The sequence below is a fragment of the Caretta caretta genome, chromosome 15 (assembly GCF_965140235.1).
Source record: "Caretta caretta isolate rCarCar2 chromosome 15, rCarCar1.hap1, whole genome shotgun sequence".
Classification (NCBI taxonomy): domain Eukaryota; kingdom Metazoa; phylum Chordata; order Testudines; family Cheloniidae; genus Caretta; species Caretta caretta.
Genome location: NC_134220.1, coordinates 17,304,912 through 17,330,029, shown reverse-complemented (window position 1 = coordinate 17,330,029; position 25,118 = coordinate 17,304,912). Strand labels below are relative to the sequence as shown.

The 25,118-nt window shown below is 44.0% G+C and overlaps 1 protein-coding gene and 1 long non-coding RNA gene across 5 annotated transcripts in view; both read right to left on the bottom strand.

The window, feature by feature from the left end:
- Positions 1-25,118, bottom strand: part of TANGO2 (transport and golgi organization 2 homolog) — a 98,938-nt gene that overhangs the window by 37,214 nt on the left and 36,606 nt on the right. For all 4 annotated transcript variants that reach the window (XM_048822083.2, XM_075119980.1, XM_048822085.2 and 1 more), the window contains 3 exons: positions 19,813-19,901; positions 16,266-16,385; positions 15,335-15,449 (listed from right to left, as the gene is read on the bottom strand). In XM_048822083.2, the coding sequence (XP_048678040.1) occupies positions 15,335-15,449; positions 16,266-16,385; positions 19,813-19,901 (324 nt within the window). The remainder of the gene's footprint in view (positions 1-15,334; positions 15,450-16,265; positions 16,386-19,812; positions 19,902-25,118) is intronic.
- On the bottom strand, positions 22,321-24,625 carry LOC142069346 (uncharacterized). The gene is made up of 2 exons (XR_012665138.1): positions 23,341-24,625; positions 22,321-22,918 (listed from the first exon to the last, which is right to left on the bottom strand). It is a non-coding gene; the product is annotated as an uncharacterized LOC142069346 (long non-coding RNA).

Sequence of the window (25,118 nt, the reverse complement as noted above, 5' to 3'; positions counted from 1 at the left end):
GAGTTTCCGACCATCAGCAAATGGGTGGGCATGTGTCAGCACATGACCAACAATCAGTAGCATTCAGTGCGGTCATAATTTTAGGCAGCAAATGCACATCCTACATTAACCAATAAGATGAACTCAAGCCAGGAATTTTTAACCAAAATTACTATTAAAAGCAGTGCAAACACATTGTACTACCACTCTTTCTATGTAGTTCTATTCCTGAACTTGTTGCCCACATCCCATTAACAGGTTCTGTGCATCAGTGGAAGCACAAATTGCTATAGCAGACTGCGAGATGATATTTTAAAAGATAAGTAATAGGAGTGCCATAGGCTACATTAATACTAGAACTGATGAATTTGCCATCTACAGAATGCAGCTATGTAGTCAAGAAAATATGGGAAACGAACATATTTCCTTTTTATTTATTTCTCTATTTTCTTTGTAAAATAACTCAAATTTGACAGATGCAGCAATGAAACAAATGAATTTCAGTATGCATATCCCATTATTCATTGTGATAGGTTTTCTTCTGGCTATTTAGTATATCTATGTTTTTGTATAAATATGAATTCCTTACAAAGAAATGCTGGACGCAGTAGAAGATCTTATTAATAAAAAAAACTTGAATTCAGCTAGAGGAGCGCAGCGCTCTCCCCTTGAAGGCAACATAAATAAATGTGGTGCTCAATAAAAAGACAGAATCACTTGGACTATTTTACAACTCCTTGGAGATTTTTTGTGTGGGCTACTGGATTATCACACTTTTTTATATTGTAAATATTTTATGGGCTGAGAGAATAAGGCAAAATTCATTAATACAGATCATGGCATTATGATGTGTAATATCATAGTACATAGATCAAAAGTACAGGAAGGTATAATGTCTTTTTTAAAAGGCACCAACCATTTTAATGGCTGTTTTATTATTGTATAAACAATATATTTTCAGATTACCAAACCTGTAAACTGTAGTAGAGGGGCTTTCAGGAAAAAAGATCAGAATGATTCATCTCCCCAGGAGCCTGAACAGGAAAAGAGAACTAAGTTTTAATGGAAGGGGATGAAAATGGAGAAAACAGCCCTTAAACACAGCTATAAGATAAGCCTCATCATAAATGAGACCTCCTGCTGAATAAGAAGTCATTACTGCCTTCCTTTACTGATGGCTTTTTGTGTGAAAAGATTATTAATATCTACCATCTGCTTTGAGATTCTTGTGACTGAGTAATGCAGTAATAAGATTCCCTGGAGTTTAACAAAAAAAGATGGGGAGTACATAGAAACCACAAGGTCACTAATTCAAGACATCTGTATCTTATTGTTTCTACATTCCACATTTTCCCAGCTATGCATTTTCTATTACACATACCTCAACCATAAAGTTGCTGCTGCCACCTTATAAGGGGAATTGTTTTGTCAAATAAAATAAGATTGAGGTCTTTCAGGAGAGTTTTTAAATGGAGATGCTTCCAAAGTTTAGCTGAATGTGCCAGTCAGCTACTCTTCCTACTCTCATTTGGCTCTGACAGTTTTTTCCCTACTGTTTACAGCTACTCTGTACTGGAGCCCAGTAGCAGAAGTCAAGATGAAACATCATTGCAAGCATGATCATGAAAATAGCACAAATGCTGGACAGGACTTCCATGGGGCAAGAAGCCTCAAACTCCCTCCCCTTTTCCCCACGAGCTCCACAAATATCAGTAACAATTGGGCTACGGAAGCGATAAAGATGCAATTAAAATGATTGCAACCTCAAAATGCAAGGCAGCCACATTTCTTATAAATCTCAGATATGACAGTAGCAAAACAAACAAAAAAGAAAAAACCCAAACCTCCACAAAACATATGCTAGTTTAGATTCCCTCCCTCCTTAAATATAAGCAATAACAAATATTCTAGAAAGCATAAATCTTAAAGTGATATATGGCTGCACAGCAGCTGAAAGCTATTCAGAATTTATCATTCAGAATTACTTCCTGGACCCTGCCTCCACACTCAGGGCAGCTCCATGTTGCAATCAACAGTAATGTAACAAAGTGAAAAGTAATGAGGAAATAAAGTACAACACAGGGCATGGTTATCATGAGATAACCATACCCTGGGGACATCATGAGCTCTAATCTTCTAACAGGATGAATATTTTACATGTAACAATGCAGCCTGGATTGTTTTACAGCTAACATAACAGTGTGAATGCATATTTTCTGTGCAAGCAAAAAGAGATGAAGTTGGCAGTTTAAAACGCTGAACAGAAATTTCAGCTGAGCTGTGTGGTTCACACAGATTAATCTACTTCTTTAGAATGTTCATGAGGTCATCAGAATGCTCCCTTTCTGTTCGGAATATTTTTTTGAAAAATACTTGGCATTTTTATACACTATTGTACATACACTACCAACAAATAAAATGACTGAGAACGTACGGTCAGATATTCAGAGCACATAAAACATTGCTCAGTGATTTTGCTGGCAGAGTTTCAAACAATACCAGTGTGGTGGTGTTCTGTTTTTTTTTGTTGTTTTTTTTTTGGGGGGGGGGGAGGAGCCTGAGGCCAGGGAGAAAAGAGATCAGTTCTTTCATACTCAATTTCAGCTTCTTTTTCTTCCTACCCATGCTGGTGCATGGGATGCTCCAAACTCTCAAATAACTAAGCACTCAAACATCAGAGTGAACAATTCAATAAAGGTGGCACAGCAGGACCACAGACAGCTGGGTCCCTGTGTTCATCATTAAACCACAGGGCAAGGTGGCTTTACTGTGCAGAGGTGGGGATAGGATGAGGAATGTAAGAAAGCTCACAGAAAATCAAGCACAACACCTGACTCTCCTTCCACTTGCCCAAAGCCTTCTGTATTATTCCCATACTGATCCCATTCTACATGCCAAAGCCTCCTGGACTACTTCCTGGGCTGGTAACTAAATCCCACCCGTGTAATCTCTTTGTTGATGACCAGGTTGAGAAAGGCATCCTGGGTTTCTAAACTCACACGGCTACCCCTCTGATACTTGGCAATGAATTTAGCCGTATGAAGAGGAAATCCATCAACTTAATGAAAAAAACTTGCACAGATACAGACAGACATCTTCCTCTCCAAGTGCAAACAGACAGACATCATACCAAATGGACTGAAAAGTAAAAAATCTAATGCAATCGACATACTACACTGACTGTGGTGAGAGATTGTGCCACACACTCTCAAAGAAACTGAGGAACCACCTGATCAGCATCCTGTACAGCAAAGAGGAGAAGATCAAGAATGAGCTCTCAAAACCAACCTTCCACACAAACTTCCATGTGGCTGGACTTTACAAAAATGAGACAAGCCATTTACAATGCACACTTTACTTCTCTACAGAGGAAAAAAGACAGTAAACTATCTAAACTCCTACATGCCACAGGGGGCTACAACAGTGGTACCCTTAACTCACCCAACAATATTGTTAATCCATCCAACCACACACTTAGTCTGGCAGAAGAATCTGTCCTATCTCGGGGCCTCTCTTTCTGCCGCACCACCCCCACGCACGTGATACAGTTCTGCGGTGACCTGGAAGCCTACTCTCACTATCTCTGACTCAAGGAATATTTCCAATACACCACTCAACAGTGCACTGACCCACAGGAACGCTCCTACCAACACCACAAGAAGAACTCTGCGTGGGCTCCTCCTGACGGTCGAAATGACAGACTGGACTTCTACACAGAGTGCTTCCGCAGACGTGCACGGGCTGAAATTGTGAACAAATAGCATCACTTGCCCATAACCTCAGCAGTACCGAATGCAATGCCATCCACAGTCTCAGAAACAACTCTAACATGATAATCAAAGGGGCTGACAAAGGAGGTGCTGTAGTCATCAAGAACAGGTCAGATTACGAAAAGAAGGCTGCCAGGCAACTCTCCAACACCACATTCTACAGGCCACTATCCTCCAATCCCACTAAAGAGGCATTTGCTCCAGAAACTCCGTGCTATAGCACAGGAACAAATCTACGCAGACACACCCCTAGAACCCCAACCAGGAGTATTCTATTTGCTACCCAAGATCCATAAACCTGGAAATCCTGGATGCCCCATCACCCCAGGCATTGGCACTCTTACAGCAGGTTTATCTGGCTATTTGGACTCTCTTCTAAGAGTCCTAGACTACCAGCACTCCTAGCTATCTTCGAGACACCACCGACTTTCTGAGAAAACAACAATGCATTGGTGATCTTCCTGAAAACACCATGGCTGTAGAAGCTCTTTACACCAATATTCCACAGGAGGATGGACTACAAGCTGTCAGGAACAGTATCCCTGATGAGGCCACGGCACACCTGGTGGCTGAGCTTTGTGATTTTGTCCTCACCCACAACCATTTCAGATTTGCAGACAAATTATACCTTCAAGTCAGCGGCACTGTTATGGGTATCCGCATGGCCCCACAGTATATCAATATTTTTATGGCTGACTTAGAACAACGCTTCCTCAGCTCTCGTCCCCTAACGCCCCTCCTCCACTTGCGCTACATTGATGACATCATCATATGGACCCACAGGAAGGAGGCCCTTGAAGAATTCCACCTGGATTTCAACCATTTCCACCCCACCATCAATCTCAGTCTGGACCAGTTCACACAAGAGATCCACTTCCTGGACACTACAGAGCAAATAAGTGATGGTCACATAAACACCACCCTATACCGGAAACCTACTGACTGCTGTTCTTACCTACATGCCTCCAAATTCCATCCAGGACACAGCACACAATCCATTGTCTACAGCCAAGGCCTAAGATACAACCGCATTTGCTCCAATCCCTCAGACAGAGACAAACATCTACAAGATCTTTATCATGCATTCTTAAAAATACAGTATTCACCTGGGGAAGCGAGGAAACAGACTGACAGAGAGAGAGGGGTACCCAGAAGTCACTTACTACAGGACAGGCTCCACAAGGAAAACAACAGAACACGACTGGCCATCACGTACAGCCCCCAGCTAAAACCTCTCCAGCACATCATCAACGATCTACAACCTATCCTGGGAAGCTATCCCTCACTCTCAGAGACCTTGGGAGGCAGGCCAGTCCTTGCTTACAGACAGCCCCACAACCTGAAGCAAATACTCACCAGCAACTACACACCATACCACAGAAACATTAACTCAGGAACCAGTCCCTGTAACAAACCTCGTTGCCTACTCTGTCCCCATATCTACTCTAGCGACACCATCAGAGGACCCAACCACATCAGCTACACCATCAGGTGCTCGTTCACCTGCACATCTACTAATGTGATATATGCCATCATGTGCCAGCAATGCCCCTCTGCCATGTATACTGGCCAAACAGGACAGTCTCTACGTAAAAGAAAAAATGGACACAAATCAGACATCAGGAATGGTAACATACAAAAGCCAGTAGGAGAACACTTCAATCTCCCTGGACATACAACAACAGATTTAAAAGTAGCCATCCTTCAACAAATAAAACTTCAAAAACAGACTTCAAAAGAAAAATGCAGAGCTACAATTCATTTGCAAATGTAACACCATTAATTTGGGCTTGAATAAGGACTGGGAGTGGCTGGCTCACTACAAAAGCAATTTTCCCTCTCTTGGTATTGACACATCCTCATCAGTTATTGGGAGTGGACCACATCCACCCTGACTAAATTGGCCTTGTCAGCACTGGTTCTCCACTTGTAAGGTAACTCCTGTCTCTTCATGTGCCAGTATATTTATGCCTGTATCTGTAATTTTCACTCCATGCATCTGAAAAAGTGGGGTTTTTTTTACCCACGAAAGCTTATGCCCAAATAAATCTGTTAGTTTTTAAGGTGCCACCAGACTCCTTGTTGTTTTTGTAAACTCAGGACAGTGTGTCCAAGATATTTTGAGGATTCCATAACTTCTCTTATGGATACCAATTTCTCAGATAAACTCAGTTTGCTTTTTTGTTGTTGCATTTTAGTGCAGTGGTGTCATGTCATGATCAAGTAACTTTCTAGACTTCAGCGCAAAAAGTCTGATTTTTCAGCCATTTGCTGTTTCAGCAGATCTTATGGAATTCAGACCCACCCATCACCATTTCAATGACAAACCCAATTAATCAACCTACCCCAAATTAACCAAATAAAGGTCTGAATGGAGCACCAAAAGAACATACCCACTTCTCATGACTACTTGCCAACCCTTCCTCCTAGAATACCTTTATCTTCATTACAGAGACCATGGGCAAATTAGTGGGATGTATAATTGTATCTACCCAGCAAAAGATGACCCATGGCAGTGAGTTCCAGAGCCTGGGACAGCTGACTCAGGCTTACAGGGCTTTCACTAGGGGGCTAAAAATAAGTAGTGTAGATGTTTGGACTTGGGCGGGCGCCCAGGCTCTAAGACCCTGCTTCCTCGCCAGGGGGACAAAATAATTCCCCCCTTGTAAGGGCTGAGTTTGCTGTATGCCAAACTCCACTGTACTAAAATGTGCCTATCCACACACAGAGTTTCCTCCAAATCAGCAAGAAGAGTGTTGCTTTCTAAATATACCACTTCAGAACAGGAAAATAGGCTGAGAAGAAGTTAGCAAACTCCATACTGTTTTGAAGTGGTATATTTAGGAAGCAATACTAATGAAGAGATTAGAAAACTAAAAACCACAGGGTTTTTTTTTTCCAGCATGCAGCCCTGTCATTAAAAATCAACAATGTTAAAGGTGACAAACACCTGTGATGACGTGGAGAACCAGGTTAAACTAGAAATGTCAAATAATTTGTTTTTAAAATGAAGATGCAAAGACAAAGCTGCGGAAGCAAACAATCCAGGCTTTAAAAATCCTCATGGTTTCTCATCCAATTCTTTCTGCACATGGTTGTATCTGTTTCAGTCTAACAGGATGTCATTAGGCCAGGGTAGAGAAGACTGAAATATGTATGTGTACAAACCTTCAGCATGTTGAGGATCAGTCTATAAATGTACTTCCCATTGTTTGTAGCATCACATGCTTGGATATTTCCCTCCCTTTCTTAGAGTGTAATGAAATGAATAGTAAAGATAGTAAACAGGAGCTGCAAAAGAACGCTATCTACACAGCAGAAGGCACTGTCAAAATAGTTTTTAATCTGTCTTTTAATGGTTATTTTGCTGGGCCATTTTACATCAACAACTGCAATAATAATCATGTTTGCCGTTTATATGGAAAACTAATTTACATTTATATTTCTTTCATGACTACTTCTAATTTCATGACATGATGAGTTCACATATTTGATAGCAATGGCTTTGGACCATTAACATGCTAAGAATCTTATTTCAGCCGGGTACTCAGTGTTGAAGCAGTATCAACACTGAGAAAAATGAGTCAACATGTACATCTTTCTGGGAGATATATGTGTCTCTTATTCATGGAAGTCTGACCCAAAACACAAAAACAAATGGTCTTACGGAGCTGACAGTTACCTACTGATCTAGTGTAATTCTTTGTATTTTACACTCCTATTGCTAACATTAGTTGAAGATTAAGATAGTTTGGAAAGCAATGTGATTATGCTAATAGATAAATGCTTCCATAAGTATAATGTATATACACAATAGAACTGACAGAGTTATTTTAAGGCTTTTCTTGGTCAATTTGAATCTCATTTTAGGTGTTTGTTAACAAACAAGAAGTTACCCATGGTATCCTTTCTGATCTCTTTTCAGCTATAGATGTTGTATAACCTCATTTACAGAGGTACTGTACATCCAACATCAGATTGCTGAGTAACCACAAATCTCTTAGAAAAAAAATTAAAATAAAAGGAATAAAAAGAATCAAGGACTGTAGTGTTTAAAACTGCTATTTAGTTAGGGGTTATGTAGTAAGGCAGCCTTGCAAAAATTCTACTACTTCACTTGTCCAGAGCAAGTTATTATATTTGGTGGTGCAAAGTGTGTTTTCCCCCTCCATTCATCATGGTAAAAGGTAGGGAAGTAGTTTTTGAACTGATCCTGGTAAAATTTTCCTGAGAGTCGTGCAAAGGTATAGTAAGCCTATGGCAGCTGGCTCTTAACTCATCTGAAGTTTCTTTTTAACATTTGCAATTTTTGCTAGCAGGGTTCCTCAGGAGTCAAAGGATGTGCAACAGCTTTTGATATGGGGGGGGAGGGGCTGCCTTTTCACTCTCTTTACCCTATTGGAAGATTATGGCATTTTGTTGTTATAAATATCACTAGTGGACTGACAAAGAATGAACAATGCAGTCAGAATCCCTGTCTCCAGCACCCACCCTAAATAACTAAGCACACCACCTTTGCAACATGGGTGATCTTTGATCCTGTCAGCAATAGCTGAAGTCTATCCTGAACATTAAACCTTGTCACTCTATTGCCAAGTCATATACAGACAATGACTTATAGCCTCTGATTCAATATGCATTTTGCATTTAAAGTCTCGCTACTCGTAGCTCCCAAGTATAGCCATTTAACAAAGCAGATTTTTCATCAAGCATTTCTTCTATAACCTTTGATGCTGCAGATCCAGCACAAGCCTGCAACTCATTAAATCAACAAAGAAAATCCTGCACATGGAGCTTCCCCTGGGGTTATTTCTTTTACACCAGAGAAGCAGGTTACCAGAGAAGTAGATTGAATCAAGGAATGGGCCACCCAAATACCCGAAGAGAATGTGCTTCAATATGGAAATAAAACCCCATCTGACCACACACCCCTAAGTTGTCACCTACCATCCTACGCTGGAATGGGGTCTCACCAAACAGCTACAATGCATGCTTGATGGGGACCACATTCTGACAGAAATCTTTCCTGAATCCCCTCTTCAAGTCTTCAAACAAGAACCCCCCGAACCTCATCATTAGAAGCAAGCTCCCCACAGAGCAGGACACACCAACTCAAAGTGGCCCAGATCCTGCCAGAACAACAGATGCAAAATCTATAGACATAACACCATACACAACACTCCTTTCCAAGATCCAAAGGTCCTACACATGCCTATCACAACATGTGGTGTACCTCATCCAGTGCATTAAATGCCACAAGAACTACGTAGGTGAAACAAGACAATCACTATCAGTGTTCCCTTTAATTTTTTATATCCTGTGTGGAATGAATTTTGTTATGTGCACCAATATAGAGGTGATGTATGGTAGGGTGGGGCTGAGGGGTTTGAGTGTGGGAGGGGGCTCGGGGCTGAGGTTTGGGGTGGAGGGGAGGGCTCTGGCTGGAGGTGCAGGCTCTGGGATGGGGCTAGGGATGAGGGGATTGGGGCATAAGAGTGGGCTCAGGCCTAGGGGAGGGGATTGGAATGTAGGGGGGTGAGGGCTACAGCTGGGGATGAAGGCTCTGGGGTGGGGCCGGGGATGAGGGGTTGGAGGTGGAGGAGGGGGCTCAGAGTTGGGGTGCGGTGGGGTGAGGGCTCCGGCTGGGGTGTGGACTCTGGGGTGGGGCCAAGGATGAGGGGTTTGGGGTGCAGGCTGCCCTGGGGAGAAAGGACTCCCACTAGCCCTGCCTAGCCCTCTCTGGCTGCAGCAGCTTGGAATGGGGGAGGGGACGCACCTTTCCCAGGCTATGGCAGCTCCAGTGGGGTGGGGCTGGGCTGGGGGAGGGGTGCCTGTCTGTGCCGGGTGGAGAAATAGTACCGCTGCCGCAGCCAGCAGTCACACGCGGCTCCCCTACCACAGCCCCTCCAGCCCAGCAAAGTTATGGGGAAGGGGCCGCCCCCTGGCACCACTGCAGGCACCTCCAGCTTCATGGGCTGCTGGCCAAATGGGCAACTTTGCACAGGGGGGGGCTCTGCCTTCCGCTCCCTGAGCCCATGGGGGAGGTACTCACGGGTGGGTTTGAGCTCCCCAGTCCCCATGGGAGGGGTAAAACCACCCTCGGCTGTATCAGCCACTGGAATTGCGTCCCCGGCTGAGCTCCGTGCATGGACACATGTCCCACAGGCGGGATCAGCCTTTGCCTCCCCGAGCCCACCGGCTGGCTTCCAAGGCTGGGCAAGCTCGGGGGTGGGCCCAGTGGGATGGGGGGCCCGGGGCAGCATGGCACTCCATCCCGTGGGATGCAGCGGAGTGGCGCTCAGGCACCTGCCACTAACTCACCATCACTTGTTAAACTCACCAGATGACTTTGCTGCAGCACAATGGACGGGGGGCGCCGCTGCTTGGCTCAGGGTTTTAATTCCTCTCCACTGCATGTAACCTGACCACCACCACCGCCCCTGGCAGTTCCAGCTGGGCCGGGGGAGAGACGCCTCTCCCCGCTTCAACAAGGTTGGGCTGGGCAAGGGGCACCTCTCCCCGCCTGCACGGCCCGTGATAACCTGCTGTGCAGCCGTGCAACTTAGAGGGAACTTTGATCACTGTGCTCTCATATGAACTCACACTGAGAAAAAAAAATAAAAATCAAAGTGATCACTCTATATCTGACCTCTCAGTCCTCATCCTTAAAAGAAACCTGCACAACATCTTCAAAAAACAAGCCTGGGAGGTTAAATTCATAACTTTGCTAGACACTAAAAACCAAGGACTGAATACAGACACTGGATTAATGGTTTATTACAGCAATATATAATCCACTAACCCCACCACCATCTTTCTTCCCCACTTTCCCCTCTATGACTGGAAAGTTGTTAACTGGTCACGTCACGTCACCTTCAATGGCCTCTTGAAATATGAAAAGTCTATTATTCACTCAGCTCTGTCTGGAAGTACAATTCAGAAGGCTGTCACGACAGTCTGTAATTGGAGAGTCTTTCGTAACCTATCAGTATTCTTGGGGTAAACTAGCAACAGATTTAATAAACCAAGCTACTCTAGTTGAAAGCTAGCCAGATGGCAGCGAGCTGGGGGTGAGGGAGGGTGGAGGAAGAAAGAGGTCAGCAACTCTAAATACAGTAGAGCTAAACGAAGCAATTCAAACTAAAGGGTAAGGAAGTCCCAGTGTGGAATAATGAACTTTGCAGAGCAGAGCGCACCAATGGTGGAAGGAGCACACACTATAAGTATCCAACTTGGTTTCTGTATCGGGCTGGTTAGTGTGTGTTCAGAGAACAATATATGCATTATCTCAGCCACAACAAATCAGTTCACTAGTTTCAGCTTTAGTAAAGAGCAATCTACTTTTGCTGTGGATTTACAGTTTCCCTGATTTGCAGGTTTACAAAGTCCTTCTTTATACCAATCAACATGGAGTGGGGGGGCATCAAACTTGTCAAAAACTGACTCCCTGATAAAGATACTGAGTCTCCCAGTTTTTGTTTTTATTAATTAGATCATTCAAATTACTGCTTGACGATGCTTGTTAGAGTTCAGCTGAACATACCAGCAGACTTTCAAAACACCGTCTCCTCTCACTCCAGGTGAGCTTGGGGGCTATTTGGTCCTTCACCTATTCCCTGGAGCAGTGATGTGGGGGACTGGTTTGGTGTTCACGCATATCTCTGAAGTGCTCACTTTATCTTTCTGCTGTTGCAGTTCTTAGAGCCAGGTTATTTATCCCTAAGCAGGAGCAGCAAGCACTGAAAGACTATTGGTATCTTCACAGCTGGAGCGCGTCTGCCTTGATAAAACATGTTTCTCCTTTTAAACTTCAATCAGCTAAAAAGAGTTCCATTTTCCCTCCCCACCTTATCACAGCAGTTTCCAAAATGAAAACAAACAGCCAAAACTGGCAAGAAGCTATGGTTTTGTGTACCTAAAGACCTTTCAAGTGTTTTATCCCTAGTCCTTTATCTAAAAATTTTTTTGGGGAAAAGTGAGTGATGGTGACTGGATTATGACCAATTGAGGTCACTTCAGCAGAGGGAACAATAATTGTAACAGTGTCACATTTGTTGACAGGATTCTAGAAAGGTATAATGAACTTAATTCCAGCACCCTCTTCTCCAAATGAGAGTGATTTTCCGAACTTGTGCAGAAAGGATAGTTGCGGGAGGAGGATTCTGGTCTGCAGGTGGTGGGAAGTTTGGAGAATACAGCGCTGGAGGGCCGGCCATCCCTACTGGGAAAGGATTACAGTTGTGGTGCATTGTCTGTGATGTACAGTGAGTCTAGAAACAAGGACCACACTTGAACCGAGTAGAGGATATGTACTATTAGATGCCTTAAATTTTTATAGCCTCTCTCTTGTGATAAGCATATAAAGTACACGTACACATTATGTATCCGTTAAGGTTGTCTGTACGGAACATATAGCACCACCTATGGTTAAGCTTGATCAATGCTTATAAGACCCTGTTTTCAGTTGCTTAAAACTTGGCCAAACTGACCATTTAGGCTGAAACGTTCCATGCCAGGTACCTGCCTCAGGTTAGTTCGAGAAATTTCAGTGATAATGGTTCATCCATTTCTCAGAAAGAGATCAGGAAAAATATGTTTTGTCCAGATTAAAAATAATTCTCACAATCATTTCCATTAAGTTCTAAAGATTCAATGATTTGGAACAGGGACTTGAAATTGGGTAAGGGGTCATCCTCATGTCAGGAATGTGCTTGCTGCAGTTCATGAGAATCCATCCAAATTTGGCCAAGTCATAAGGCTCTGAAAAAAATCTCAGTTTGCACATATTCAGTAGAGGTTAAGCAGCTTCTGGCAAATAAATTCTCTAAAGATTCTATCTGCACTGGACATGTTCCATCTCTTCACAGCTCAATTGAACTGTGCATGTATCATCCCCTAGAGTAAATGAGCATGCTGCATCCTGGGGCTGACCAGGCTTCTCCTGCAATTACTCCTCCTGCTATTGACTACTGCAGTGCTGGGGAATTGAGAAGCGAGTCTCTCCTGTGCTCTCAATGTTCCCACAGCTGGCATCTAGGCACTGTGGAAGAAGAGGAAGCAGTCACACTCTAATGCAGAGGAAATTTGAGAAATAAGGGGCAAGAAGCCAGGATGGGGCAGATAGGGCAGGGATGCAGGTCCATAAGGATCTATAACCACTAGAGAACACTACCCTAGAGAACCCAGAATTAAACCCAGGAGTTTTGTCTCTACATTATTCTGCATCCTCAAATAGCTGTGAAACTCACTGGCAAAGATATAACATCCTTTCTCCCACCCCACCCCCCAAGTGACAAGTCCACACAGAGGATAAACAGACTACCAATGCCACTCTGTTAGCTCAAGTCTGTTAGCAGAAGTCTGTGCTGTGGATCTGAAGGTCCAAACCCTGATAACCCAAGCTGGGGATCAATGTGGTTCCAACTAGATGTAATGTTTGTTTTCAAATTTTTGTTTAAACACACACAGATAGGAAATTACATCCAAAACCACTATGGTAATAGAACATTAAGGTTGCAAAGACAAGCACTGACCTTAGAAAATTCTTGTTCAATCTTAATCCAGCCCCCTTGTGGGTACACATTAGATTCAGTCTTTAATTACATTCTCACATATGACCCCTGCCTTATTCAGTGGATGGGAAGTTATTTGGTACTTCTTTTTATCCTCTACTTTCAATGTGGTCCAATACGAACACACATACTCTATTACACTCCTAAAGAAAAGTACTAATCACCAGTACAAAATGTTTCCATTTTACTATTATTATCCTCAAAGGGCAGAATTGATCCAACTTTTCTTACTAGATATCTATAAGGAGAAAGGCCGTTTAATTGCATTAAAAAACCAAAAAGCAAAAACACAACCAAATGCCAACACACAGAGAATTTTAACAGTCTCCCAATAAAGTATTAATTCTATTGTTTTCCCATTTTGTCATCCTACAGGGATACTACTAATTCTATTAAGAACTGCTGAAATCTCAGTCACACTTGTTCTCTGCCTGGGTATTAATTCTACTTTCTCTCAGCAATATACACTGATAATAGGTATGAAATAATTCATATTCTTGTGAGTGCTAAACAACAATCTGAGATGACATATGAACTGTGTCTCAGTTCGGATTCTCCTCTGATCGCTGACAGTTCTCGTTTGATTCCTGCGATGCATGTCTTCAGGTAGCTTACTATTCAAACGATTTTCAAATCCTCATTACAATCCTCATTCCCCTCTTATTCGAATTCTCCCTGTTCACCTGACCTGGTGACCAATGTGAACAGCTTTCAACTTTTCTTTCAGTTGTAAAGTAATTCCCGTTACATCTCCCACCCCCATTTATCTTCATCCTTTCATCTCACTCTTGAATTTCATTCAATATCTCCAGCAGTTCTAAAATCTTATCCCATCATCTAGCCCTTAATTCCCAAACGCACTTCCTTGAAAGGTTGTAGAAGCGTTAGCCATTTAATCAGTCACATCTTCAGATACTCAGGACTTGTGTATACTGCTCTGCAGTTCAGACTACGGGGGTGACACTAGCATTGTGCATCAAAGTGGTGTGCTGTAACTCCCCTGTGTGGATGCTGCAGATGTGAAATAAAAGGTTCCTAGTTTGCATTAATAGAGTCCTTTTCAAACAGGACTACATTAATGAAAATTAGCAACCATTTAGTTCACACCTGCAGCATCCACATGGGGGAGTTGTAGCACACCATTCTGGTGTGCACTTCTAGTCACACCCTGGTAGTCTGAACTGCGGGGCAATGTAGACAAGATCTTAGCGTCTAATCATTGGCTTTTGCAGTTTGTGTTTTTCCCTACTCATCTCATTTAATTGATACTGCCAGACTCCATCAAATACAATTTGCTGCATTGATCAAGTTTCCAGGTTCTGAACACTATTCCCCATCACTCCATTGCCCCTGTCACACTGATTTCCTTCTGGGTTCTTATTTGGTTTCAGCGCTAAAAATCTTACTCCTGATCTCTCAGCTAAATTACTGTAGTTCACTAATCAAATCTTGATGTTACGCTCCAGTAGCTGTCAGTGTATTTTTTACAGTAATGGTGTCTGTACTGTCAGGACAACGTTTTGTATTTGACTGGGTTTTTATTCCTGGGTCTTTATTAGCTTTGTTAAGTCAGGAGACGGACAGTATTTGTTCACATTAAATTGGCAATCCAAATCCTGAATCAGAATTTTTGTAGTTGTCCAGAAGTCTGGCAGTCAAAAAATGTATCACAAAATAAGGGTGGAAGAACTTTAGAGATATTTCAATGGAAAGATTTCCTATCTTCAAGAAAGGAATGCTGAGAGACGCACTACAAGAAACTACTAGATAATAAGACAGCCCTCTGGTTTCTGAAAGAAACAAAAACAAAAAGAGAACTGTAGAAAGTATATGAAATGGAGTAATATTCAGAACTTTGAATACCCATGCCTGTTAGTAAAAGCACAAGAGCTATAGCTTTTGCCTGTGACAAGTCACAATACTGTGATAATTTGTGCTAATAATTCTATGCACTTCACTGCTTTCTTGTTTCTCCCTCTTCACCTTTTGATCTGTAAAGTTTTATAGACTTACCTCAAGTCGGCTGCTATTAAATTAAATCCATTGTAAAGGTGTCCTTCTAATGAAACTTTCTTCAAGTAAGAGAAGCTGTCCAGATCTGTAGTCAAGAAGTTTCTTACAAGTGCACCTAAGAAGAGGAGGAAGGATTTAGAGTTAGTTAGAATCACTTGCATATGAAAAGTGAGGATAGCTAATCTGGCAAATTCAGTCAAACAAGCAGAAAACATAAGGCTTAGGATTCCTGTTATTGGTGAGGGGCAAAATATGGAAATTAGGGTTTTCTATAGTGCTCACATTAAACCAATATAGCAATGACGACACTTATTTTTACTCTGAGGAAGAACTCCCAATTCTAGCTCAACTGCATTGGATTTATGTTTGCGGAGCCTTATGTATTAGATGTTCTTTCCCATTACCACTCTCCTCAGTCTTTTATTTCATTTCCCCTACATGTTCCTTGTAGCCCTGGCTTGGTATACATCTAATGAGGCTGGTTTATTTGATCTATTTAATGTCATATTTTTCCACTGCAGGACCTCATGACCCTGAGTTTACAAGCAGACCTACTTTTTTTTTTTTTTTTTTACTATAAAAATATAATGAGAAAAAGTCTCCTAAAAAAGAAAAATGGACATTTTCCCATTTCATATTATGTTCTGCTCACAAAAGTGTCCAAGGAATACATCAATCTAAAACACAGAGCTCAACCACAAGAAGTTTAAGTAAGAGCTTGTTACATGTTCAAAAAACTCTTCAGAGGAGGGACAGGGTGTACAAAAAAAAGGTTTCTACAAGCCTTGTTAATAGCTACTAGTATCACCTCATCGGATGAGAAAGGGGGTTAAAACAGCACTTAGTTAAGGCTGTAACAAACATTCCGTTATATATAGTCTTCATGCTTTATTCACTCATACATTTTCATTTCCTCATTCTGACTCCATACCTCTTCCCTTTGCATTTTTATCAATCTTTGGCTGCAAGTAGTTTGTCAAGGCAGCCATCTTGCCTTTCTTACTGATTCCAAGCCATGTCCCGCCTTCTTTTCCTTCCTCCATATCCAAACCTAGAGCAAATAGTGGCATAAGCAGAAATAAGACAGATTCACTACTTTGCTGCTTTATCTCATTTCAAAAGCCTTAAATCACAGTTCCTTACTAAAACACTGAGTTTAGCTAGGGCTGGATAGATGCCTAGAGTACCAAGGGTTTTTGGTTTTTTGGAAAGTAAAAATGAAATTTTAAAACTAAAATCAGTATTTTACAATTGTTCAATATTCACCATTTAATAAAATCTCAGTGATCATAGAAAAAAAAAAGTCAGTAAATTAACCCAAACCAAGATTTAAAAAATTTAGACTGTGTTAAAAGGAATATAACTGGATTATGTAGAGCTAGAATATTTGTTAATTCAAATGCAAATCTCAGGGAAGGATTAGCTTGTTGGAAGCACAGGGGCTTTTGGGGGGTTCTGGGTGCAACGGTAATGCCTGCAGGGAGGGTCCAGGTGAAGGTGGTTAGGGCTCAGCGGGGGGGAGAAAGGCTGGGTATGGAGGAATAGAGCTTGGTAGGGGGTCTGGGTGTGGGGGACTCAATGGGGGGGTCCAGATGCTGGAGAAGTGGGGCTCAGTCGGGTGAGGATCCAGGTGAAGCTAGTTGGGGCTCAGTGGGGTGGGGATCTCTTGAGGTGGTCCAGGTGCAAGGGGAATGGGGCTCAGTAAGGGGAAAGGGGTTCTGAGTGCAGGGGGTGAGGCTTGGTGGGAGGGTCTGGGTTTGTGGGGGGTCTGTATGCTCGGGGGTTAGGTGGATGGGGGAGCAGCTCCCTTTGCAGAGATCCCTCCCCCTGCAGCTGAGGAGTGATGGGTGCAGAAAGCCAGGGAGGAGGGGGATAGAGTTTGCAGAGCTTCCTATAGCTGGGGGAGAAATCTGGGGGTGGATCTGACCCAGCCCCGGATGCCATGCAGGGGAAGAGAAGTCCTGTCCTCCCCAGCCCAGCTGGGACAAGTGGCTGAGCCTGGTGAAGGGTAGGAGCCACCAGCCGGGTCTTCCCCAAGCCACCCTCTACCCCACAGTGATTCACCTCTCTGCTGGATGCCCTGGGCACCTGAAACATACTGCTGGGGAGGGTCACAAGACCACTCTTGTGGCTTCCCTTTGCTTCCCCATCAGAAAGTAATTTTTCTGCCAAGATGGGCATGCTCATGGGGTGACTCAGAAAATGACAAGGCAGAGCTGCTAGAGCATAGCTTTCTGAAGCACTGTAGCAAAGCTCTGCCCTAAATTTCAGGTGCTGGAGTGACAGACTGGACTGCTACACCCCAGCTCAGATTTGGATGGGCCTGGGTGCTAACTGGGTGGGCTGTGGCCCACCCGTGGCTATGCCCTTGGCATGTAATAATTTTCTTTATGTTGAATCTGCACACAAGGCATTACTGCCACTCTACACTACAGTTGCCAGGCATCCGTTTTTTGACCGGAACGCCCAGTCTAAAAGGGACCTGGCGGCTCTGGTCAACACTGGTGACTGGGCTGTTAAAAGTCTGGTCAGTGGCACAGTGGGGGCCCGGGGCTAAGGCAGGCTCTCTACCTGCCCTGGCTCCGTGCTGCTCCCAGAAGTGGCTGGCAGCCCTTAGGCATTGGGGTGGCCAGGGACTGGGAGGCTCCGTGCATTGTCCCCGGCCCGAGTACCAACTCCGCAGCTCCCATTGGCCAGGAACTGCGACCAATGGGAGCTGTTGGGAGAGGAGCCTGTGGGCGCAAAGGCACCTAGCCACCCATGTGCCTAGAGGCTGCAAGGACCTGGCGACCACTTCCTCGGAGCCGCAGTAAATGCCAGCGGGATCCTGCACCCTAACCCCCTGGCCCAACCTGGAACCCCCTCCTGTTCCCCAAGCCCCTCATCCCCAGCCCCACCCCAGAGCCTGCACCCCCCACCCAGAGCCCATACCCCCTCCCGCATTCCAACCCCCTGTCCCAGCCCAGTGAAAGTGAGTGAGGGTGGGGGAGATGGAGCGAGTGGGAGATGGGGCCTCAGAGAAGGGGCAGGGCAGGGGTGTTTGGTTGTGTGTGATTAGAAAGCTGGCAACCCTACACTCCACTCCAATTGTAAGAAGAGTAAAGAATGAATATCAGCCATCATAGCTATGATGGACAATCCCTGTAAGTTATGGTACAGCAGTACAGAACAAGCAGCAATGTTTTAAGTGTCAAGAATGATCATCAATAATAAGTGACAACAGGCAAGAATAAATTGGATATATTTACTTTTTTGCCTTGCTACTTTCATTTGAAAGAAGTGAATTATTAATTCAAACAGTGTACTAATCAGATCTGCACAGCTAAAGCCCCTTGCAGTGAATTGCCACAAACACCAGCTAGGGAGGAGGGGGAAGAATATACAATAAGAGTAAAACTTCAAAAATGGATTTTATTATCTATTACACTTTGCTGCAGGCTAGTATTCAGTTAATGTTATGATTTCAACATTTAAGTATTTGTTCCTCCCCTTTGGCGGCTGTGTAACAAAGGAGGCAGCATCCAGAGTGTCTGGCAGGAATTCTGGAATGTCAGCCAGAATTTCAGAAAGCGAGGAAGCTGCAGTGCAGTGGGAGTAATTTATCCTCACAGACCTCTCTGCCAACGACACCACCACGTAACATCAATGAAAATTCTGTGCGGAGTCAGAATGTTCTATTTAAACAACGCTGTCTACTTGAGCCTCACATTTTTATTTCGGAGACTATGGAGATGTCATCCAATTGCAACTGTATTTTAAAGATAGATTCTCTATAAAAAAACGGGTTACTCTACAGCCTAACAACAACAGCCAGGCAGAAAGCTCATAAACCAAAACAACTTTGGTCATTCATCAAAAAATTTCAAACTGATAAGAAATTAGCCATACATTTTTAAAATTTCATTTCCTTTTAACAATTTTTAAGTCACTGACTACTATTCAGTAATTTCATTTTCCAGTTATTCAGGGTACTAAATAACTAATTATGTTAGATGGTATAATGCATTTTCACTATACTGCTTGAACTGTGGCTTTTGGAGAACATATGATGAAGAAGAGTGACGGACATTCAAGGAAGTTTTTTTGTAGTCAACTAAATGCAACAAAACTCAGTGGACTTTATATAAAATGTGACCATGAGTTGTCACAGCTGATTTACAAATTGTTGTCAAAGTATCCATTGCATAGGTTTACTGCAGCTCTGAATCACTTCATTCCAGAGTTCAGGTTTACAAACCACCCACTGAAGTTCTTAAGAAGTTACAGTACAGATTAAAGAAAACATACAAGACAGCAATACAACTAAGGCCCATTCCTTTTTCAAGCCCATAAACTGGTTTTCAACCACCACATGTGAAGACAGGTTCTTATAACCTGTGAATGTTCTTGTATTTCTAACAATGTTTTTGTAGATTTGCGAACAAAAGTACATGGGGAGAGAGATTCAAGACAAGATTCCATTAAAAAAAGTTACATACCACTAAGGATTTCATTGCTGCTATCCCAGAAGTCTGCTGATTTTGATGGTCTGTTGTAAAATTCATCCCTATTAGCTGCTAGGATAAGCCTGTAGGACAAGAGGAAGACTATGAATTTCAGATAGTGCACGGATCAAGTATGCAAGACTTGTAATTTTTTGTTCCCCCTGCAAAAAACAGTACATTTTTGTAGCTGGAGGAGCTGATCACGAAGGTATCTTTCTTCAAAGACGACGTAAACTACAGATCCTCCAATAATGAATTTAACACTCTACGCAGAATTTCTCAGATAAAATTTAATTAGCATGATCCCCAAAAACAGAACCAAAGTTGCTGAACTTCTGAGGAAAATCACATTTCCATTTAAAGATTTTGTACTTAGTTACAAATAGCTTCTTGTATTACTGAAAGATTAAAGAAAAAGGGAGAAAGTTTGCTTCTATGAAAATATGTTGCAGGCCTTTCACTTCTCACTCAGTTGTTTAGAGTTTTTTTGACCCCAAGGGTACGTCTAAAGTACAAAATTATTTCGAAATTATTCTATTTGAATTTTCGGAAGCTATTTAATACATTCGGTTTTCTGTGTCCCCACTAAAGAGCGTGAATTCAGCGGATTGCGTCCACAGTACCAAGGCTAGTATCGAATGTCGGAGCGGTGCACTGTGGGTAGCTATCCCAGTTTCTGCAGTCCCCGCTGCCCATTGGAATTCTGGGTTAAGCTCCCAGTGAATGATGGGGCAAAAACATTCTCGCGGGTGTTTCTGGGTGTGTGTCGTCAGAAAGCTACGGCAGACAATCGTTTTGTGCCTTTTTGGCGTGCAGATGCCATACTGCTTTCAGCAGATGGTGCACCGCTGCTCTCCTGCTATGATGAATCCACCTCTCATCTCCCTATGTAATCTCTACTATCTACTCTTTCTCTTCCTCATCGAATGCTTCCGCTGCCAACTCTGCTCGGCCATCGTGAACCGAGCACCACAGCTTCCGCCACCAACTCTGCTCTCCTGCTATTGCCATGCTTCCAAGCTTCTCCATGTTGTCTGTCCTGGGCTCCCACCTCCGTTAAAGCCACAGAAGACAAAACATTTTCAGCCTTTGTTCGGCTACCGTGAACCAAACAGCACAGCTTCCGCTGCCACTCTGCTCGCCTACGTTTCGCGCCCTTTTTCCAGGATTACCCGTGCAGGCGCCATAGCCATGGAGCCCGATCAGGTATCCACTGCAGTTTTGACCATTGTAAATACCTCACGCATTATCCAGCGGTATGTGCAGTACCTGCAAAACCGGGCAAGGAAGCGACGACAGCGCGATTACTATACCAATGAGGACATGGACACAGACAGCATGTTGGGCCAGGTTCATGCTGTGGAACACCGACTCTGGGCCCAGGAGACAAGCACAGACTGGTGGGACCGCATACAGTTGGGGGTATGGGATGATTCCCAGTGGCCGAGAAACTTTCGTATGTGTAGGGCCACTTTCATGGAACTTTGTGACTTTCTGTCCCCTGCCCTGAAGCGCAAAGACACCAAAATGAGAGCAGCCCTCACAGTTGAGAAGTGAGTGGCTGTAGCCCTGTGGAAGCTCGCAATGCCCGACAGCACCTGTCGGGTCGGAAATCAGTTTGGAGTGGGGAAATCTACTGCGGGGGCTGCTGTGCTGCAAGTAGCCAACACAATTATTGACTAGCTTATATCAAGGGTAGTGACTTTGGGAAATGTCCAGACCATTGTGGATGGCTTTAATGCACTGGGGTTCTCTAACTGCGGCGGGGTGATTGACGGAACGAATATCCCTACCTTGGCCCTGGAACACCAGGGCAGCCAGTACATAAACCGTAAGGGGTACTTTTCAATGGTGCTGCAAGCACTGGTGGATCATAAGGGACGTTTCACCGACATCAACGTGGGATGGCCGGGAAAGGTGCATGACGCTCGCATCTTCAGGAACTCTGGTCTGTTTGAACAGCTGCAGGAAGGAATTTACTTCCCAGACTAGAAAATTACTGTTGGGGATGTTAAAATGCCTATAGTTATCCTCGGGGACCCAGCCAACCCCTTAATGCCATGGCTCATGAAGCCGTACACAGGTACCCTGGACAGCAGCAAGGAGCATTTCACCTACAGACTGAGCAAGTGCAGAATGGTGGTAGAATGTGCATCTGGACGTTTGAAAGTGCGCTGGTTAGAATGTGCGGTTAGATCTCAGCACAACCAATATTCCAATTGTGATTGCTGCTTATTGTGTACTCCACAATACCTGTGAGAGTAAGGGGGAGACGTTTATGGCGGGGTGGGAGGTTGAGGCAACTCGCCTTGCGGCCAGTTTTGCACAGCCAGACAACAGGGCGATTAGAAGAGAGTGCAGCAGGGAGCGCTGCACATCAGAGAAGCTTTGAAAGCCAGTTTCATGACTCGCCAGGGTATGGTGTGAGAGTTCTGTTCGTTTCTCTTAAAAGTTACCCGCCCCCTATATATATATATATGAGAAAAGGAAATAAAGTCACAATTGTTCAAAAATCATTCTTTATTATCAAAACATTGAGAGAAATCAGAAGCTAGACGGGGGAGGGGTAGTATTGGGTTAGGGGGGTGGAGGAGGAGGAGGGAAGGACAAATCCAGAAACCAAATCAAAACTTAGGATATGCCAGCTTTCTGTTGCTTGTACAATCTTCTGGGGTTGACTGTGTGGGTCCCTGTAGCCTTCCCCCACCCAGTGTTCTTGGGCATCTGGGTGAGGAGGCTATGGAACTTGGGGAGGAGGGACGGCAGTTATTCAGGGACTGCAGCGGCAGTCTGTGGTCTTGCTGCCTTTCCCCCATTAGAGCCACCATACAGCGGAGCATGTCAGTTTGCTCCCCCATGAGCTTGACCATAGCATTATGCCTGCTCTCATCGCACACGTCCCTCCTCTCTTTGTATTCATGTAACGCTTTACATGACTCCACAATTGTTTACCTCCACGCATTCAACTGGGCCCTATCAGTGAGGGAGGACTGCATGAGCTTGGCAAACATGTCGTCCCGAGTTCGTTTTTTCCGCCTTCTAATCTGGACCAGCCTCTGGGACGGAGTAGATAGGGGCCGCATTGAAACGTTTGCGCCTGCTGCAGGAGGAGAAAAAGGGAGGGCAGTATTTTAAAAGATACATTTTAGAGAACAAAGGGGACACTTTCTCAGTGAAACAGGCAATTCATAGTACACAGCACATGTTCTTTCTGTACAAGGTCTCATTTTGCCTCTTATACTTAAGTGCCTGCCACTTTGGTGTGAGTAAGCCATCACATGCGGCCAGGCAACAGAATTCAGCTTGCAGGCAGTGGCCAGGCAACAGAATTCAGCTTGCAGGCAGTCTGCGGGCTGTCTGGGATGATCACTTCACACAACACTCTCCCCTGCCCATACACACCCACCCACCGCAGGGCTCCGATGAGGCTCTCAGCAGCAATGGGCCCTTTAAACTAAACGCGAACAGCCCAGCCAGCTGGGTTTCCCCCCACCCCATGGCTCCGATCAAGCTCTCACTCACCAGAAGTGCCTTCTCCAAGGTCATGGTCCAGGAGCATGCTTTGGGAGTAGGGGAAGGCTATTGACTCCAGCGTTAAGAACAGTTCCTGGCTAGGGGGGAAAACAGATTCCCCACTTGCCGCCTGTGTACTGTCCTCCTCCTCCACTTCCACCTCTTTGTCCTCCAAAAACTCATCCTCCTCGCTCCGTGCTACTCCCCCCTTGCAGGTGTCCACAGACAGTAGTGGGGTAGTGGTGTCGTCACCCCCCATAATTGCATGCAGCTCACAGTAGAAGCGGCATATATGGGGCTTCAGAGTAGCAGCTGTGTTAGTCTGTATCCGCAAAAAGAACAGGAGTACTTGTGGCACCTTAGAGACTAACAAATGTATTAGAGCATAAGCTTTTGTGGGCTACAGCCCATTTCATCGGATGCATAGAATGGAACACATAGTAAGAAGAAATATATATACACATACAGGTAAGTTGGAAGTTGCCATACAAACTGTGAGAGAGGCTAATTAGTTAAGATGTGCTATTATCAGCAGGAAAAAAAAAACTTTTGTAGTGATAATCAAGATGGCCCATTTAGATAAGTATCCTCACACCTTCTTGTCAACTAACATGTGGAAATAGATTCAAAGTGTGTAATGACCCAGCCACTCTCAGTCTCTATTCAAACCCAAGTTAATGGTATCTAGTTTGCATATTAATTCAAGCTCAGCAGTTTCTTGTTGGAGTCTGTTTTTGAAGCTTTTCTGTTGCAAAATTGCCACCCTTACATCTTTTACTGAGTGGTCAGAGAGGTTGAAGTGTTCTCCTACCGGTTTTTGAATGTTATGATTCCTGATGTCAGATTTGTGTCCATTTATTCTTTTGCATAGAGACTGTCCGGTTTGACCAATGTACATCGCAGAGGGGCATTGCTGGCACATGATGGCATATATCACATTGGGAGATGTGCAGGTGAATGAGCCCGTGATGGCATGGCTAATGTGATTAGGTCCTATGATGGTGTCACTTGAATAAATATGTGGACAGAGTTGGCATCGGGCTTTGTTGCAAGGATAAGTTCCTGGGTTAGTGTTTTTGTTGTGTGGTTGCTGGAGAGTATTTGCTTCAGGTTGGGAGGCGGTCTGTAAGCGAGGACTGGTCTGTCTCCCAAGATCTGTGAGAGTGAGGGATCATTTTTCAGAATAGGTTGTAAATCTTTGATGATGCGCTGGAGAGGTTTTAGTTGGGGGCTGAAGGTGACGGCTAGTGGCGTTCTGTTATTTTCTTTGTTGGGCCTGTCCTGTAGTAGGTGACTTCTGGATACTCTTCTGGCTCTGTCAATCTGTTTTTTCACTTTAGCAGGTGGGTATTGTAGTTTTAAGAATGCTTGATAGAGATCTTGTAGGTGTTTGTCTGTCTGAGGGGTTGGAGCAAATGGTTGTCTCTTATAGCTTGGCTGTGGACAATGGATTGTGTGGTGTGTCCTGGATGGAAGCTGGAAGCATGTAGGTAAGTATAGTGGTTAGTAGGTTTCCGGTATAGGGTGGTGTTTATGTGACCATCGCTTATTAGTACAGTAGCGTCCAGGAAATGGACTGCTTGTGTGGATTGGTCTAGGCTGAGGTTGATGGTGGGATGGAAACTGTTAAAATCATGGTGGAATTCCTCAAGGGCTTCTTTTCCATGGGTCCAGATGATGATGTCATCAATGTAGCACAAGTAGAGTAGGGGTGTTAGGGATTGAGAGCTGAGGAAGCGTTGTTCTAAGTCAGCCATAAAAATGTTAGCATACTGTGGGGCCACGCG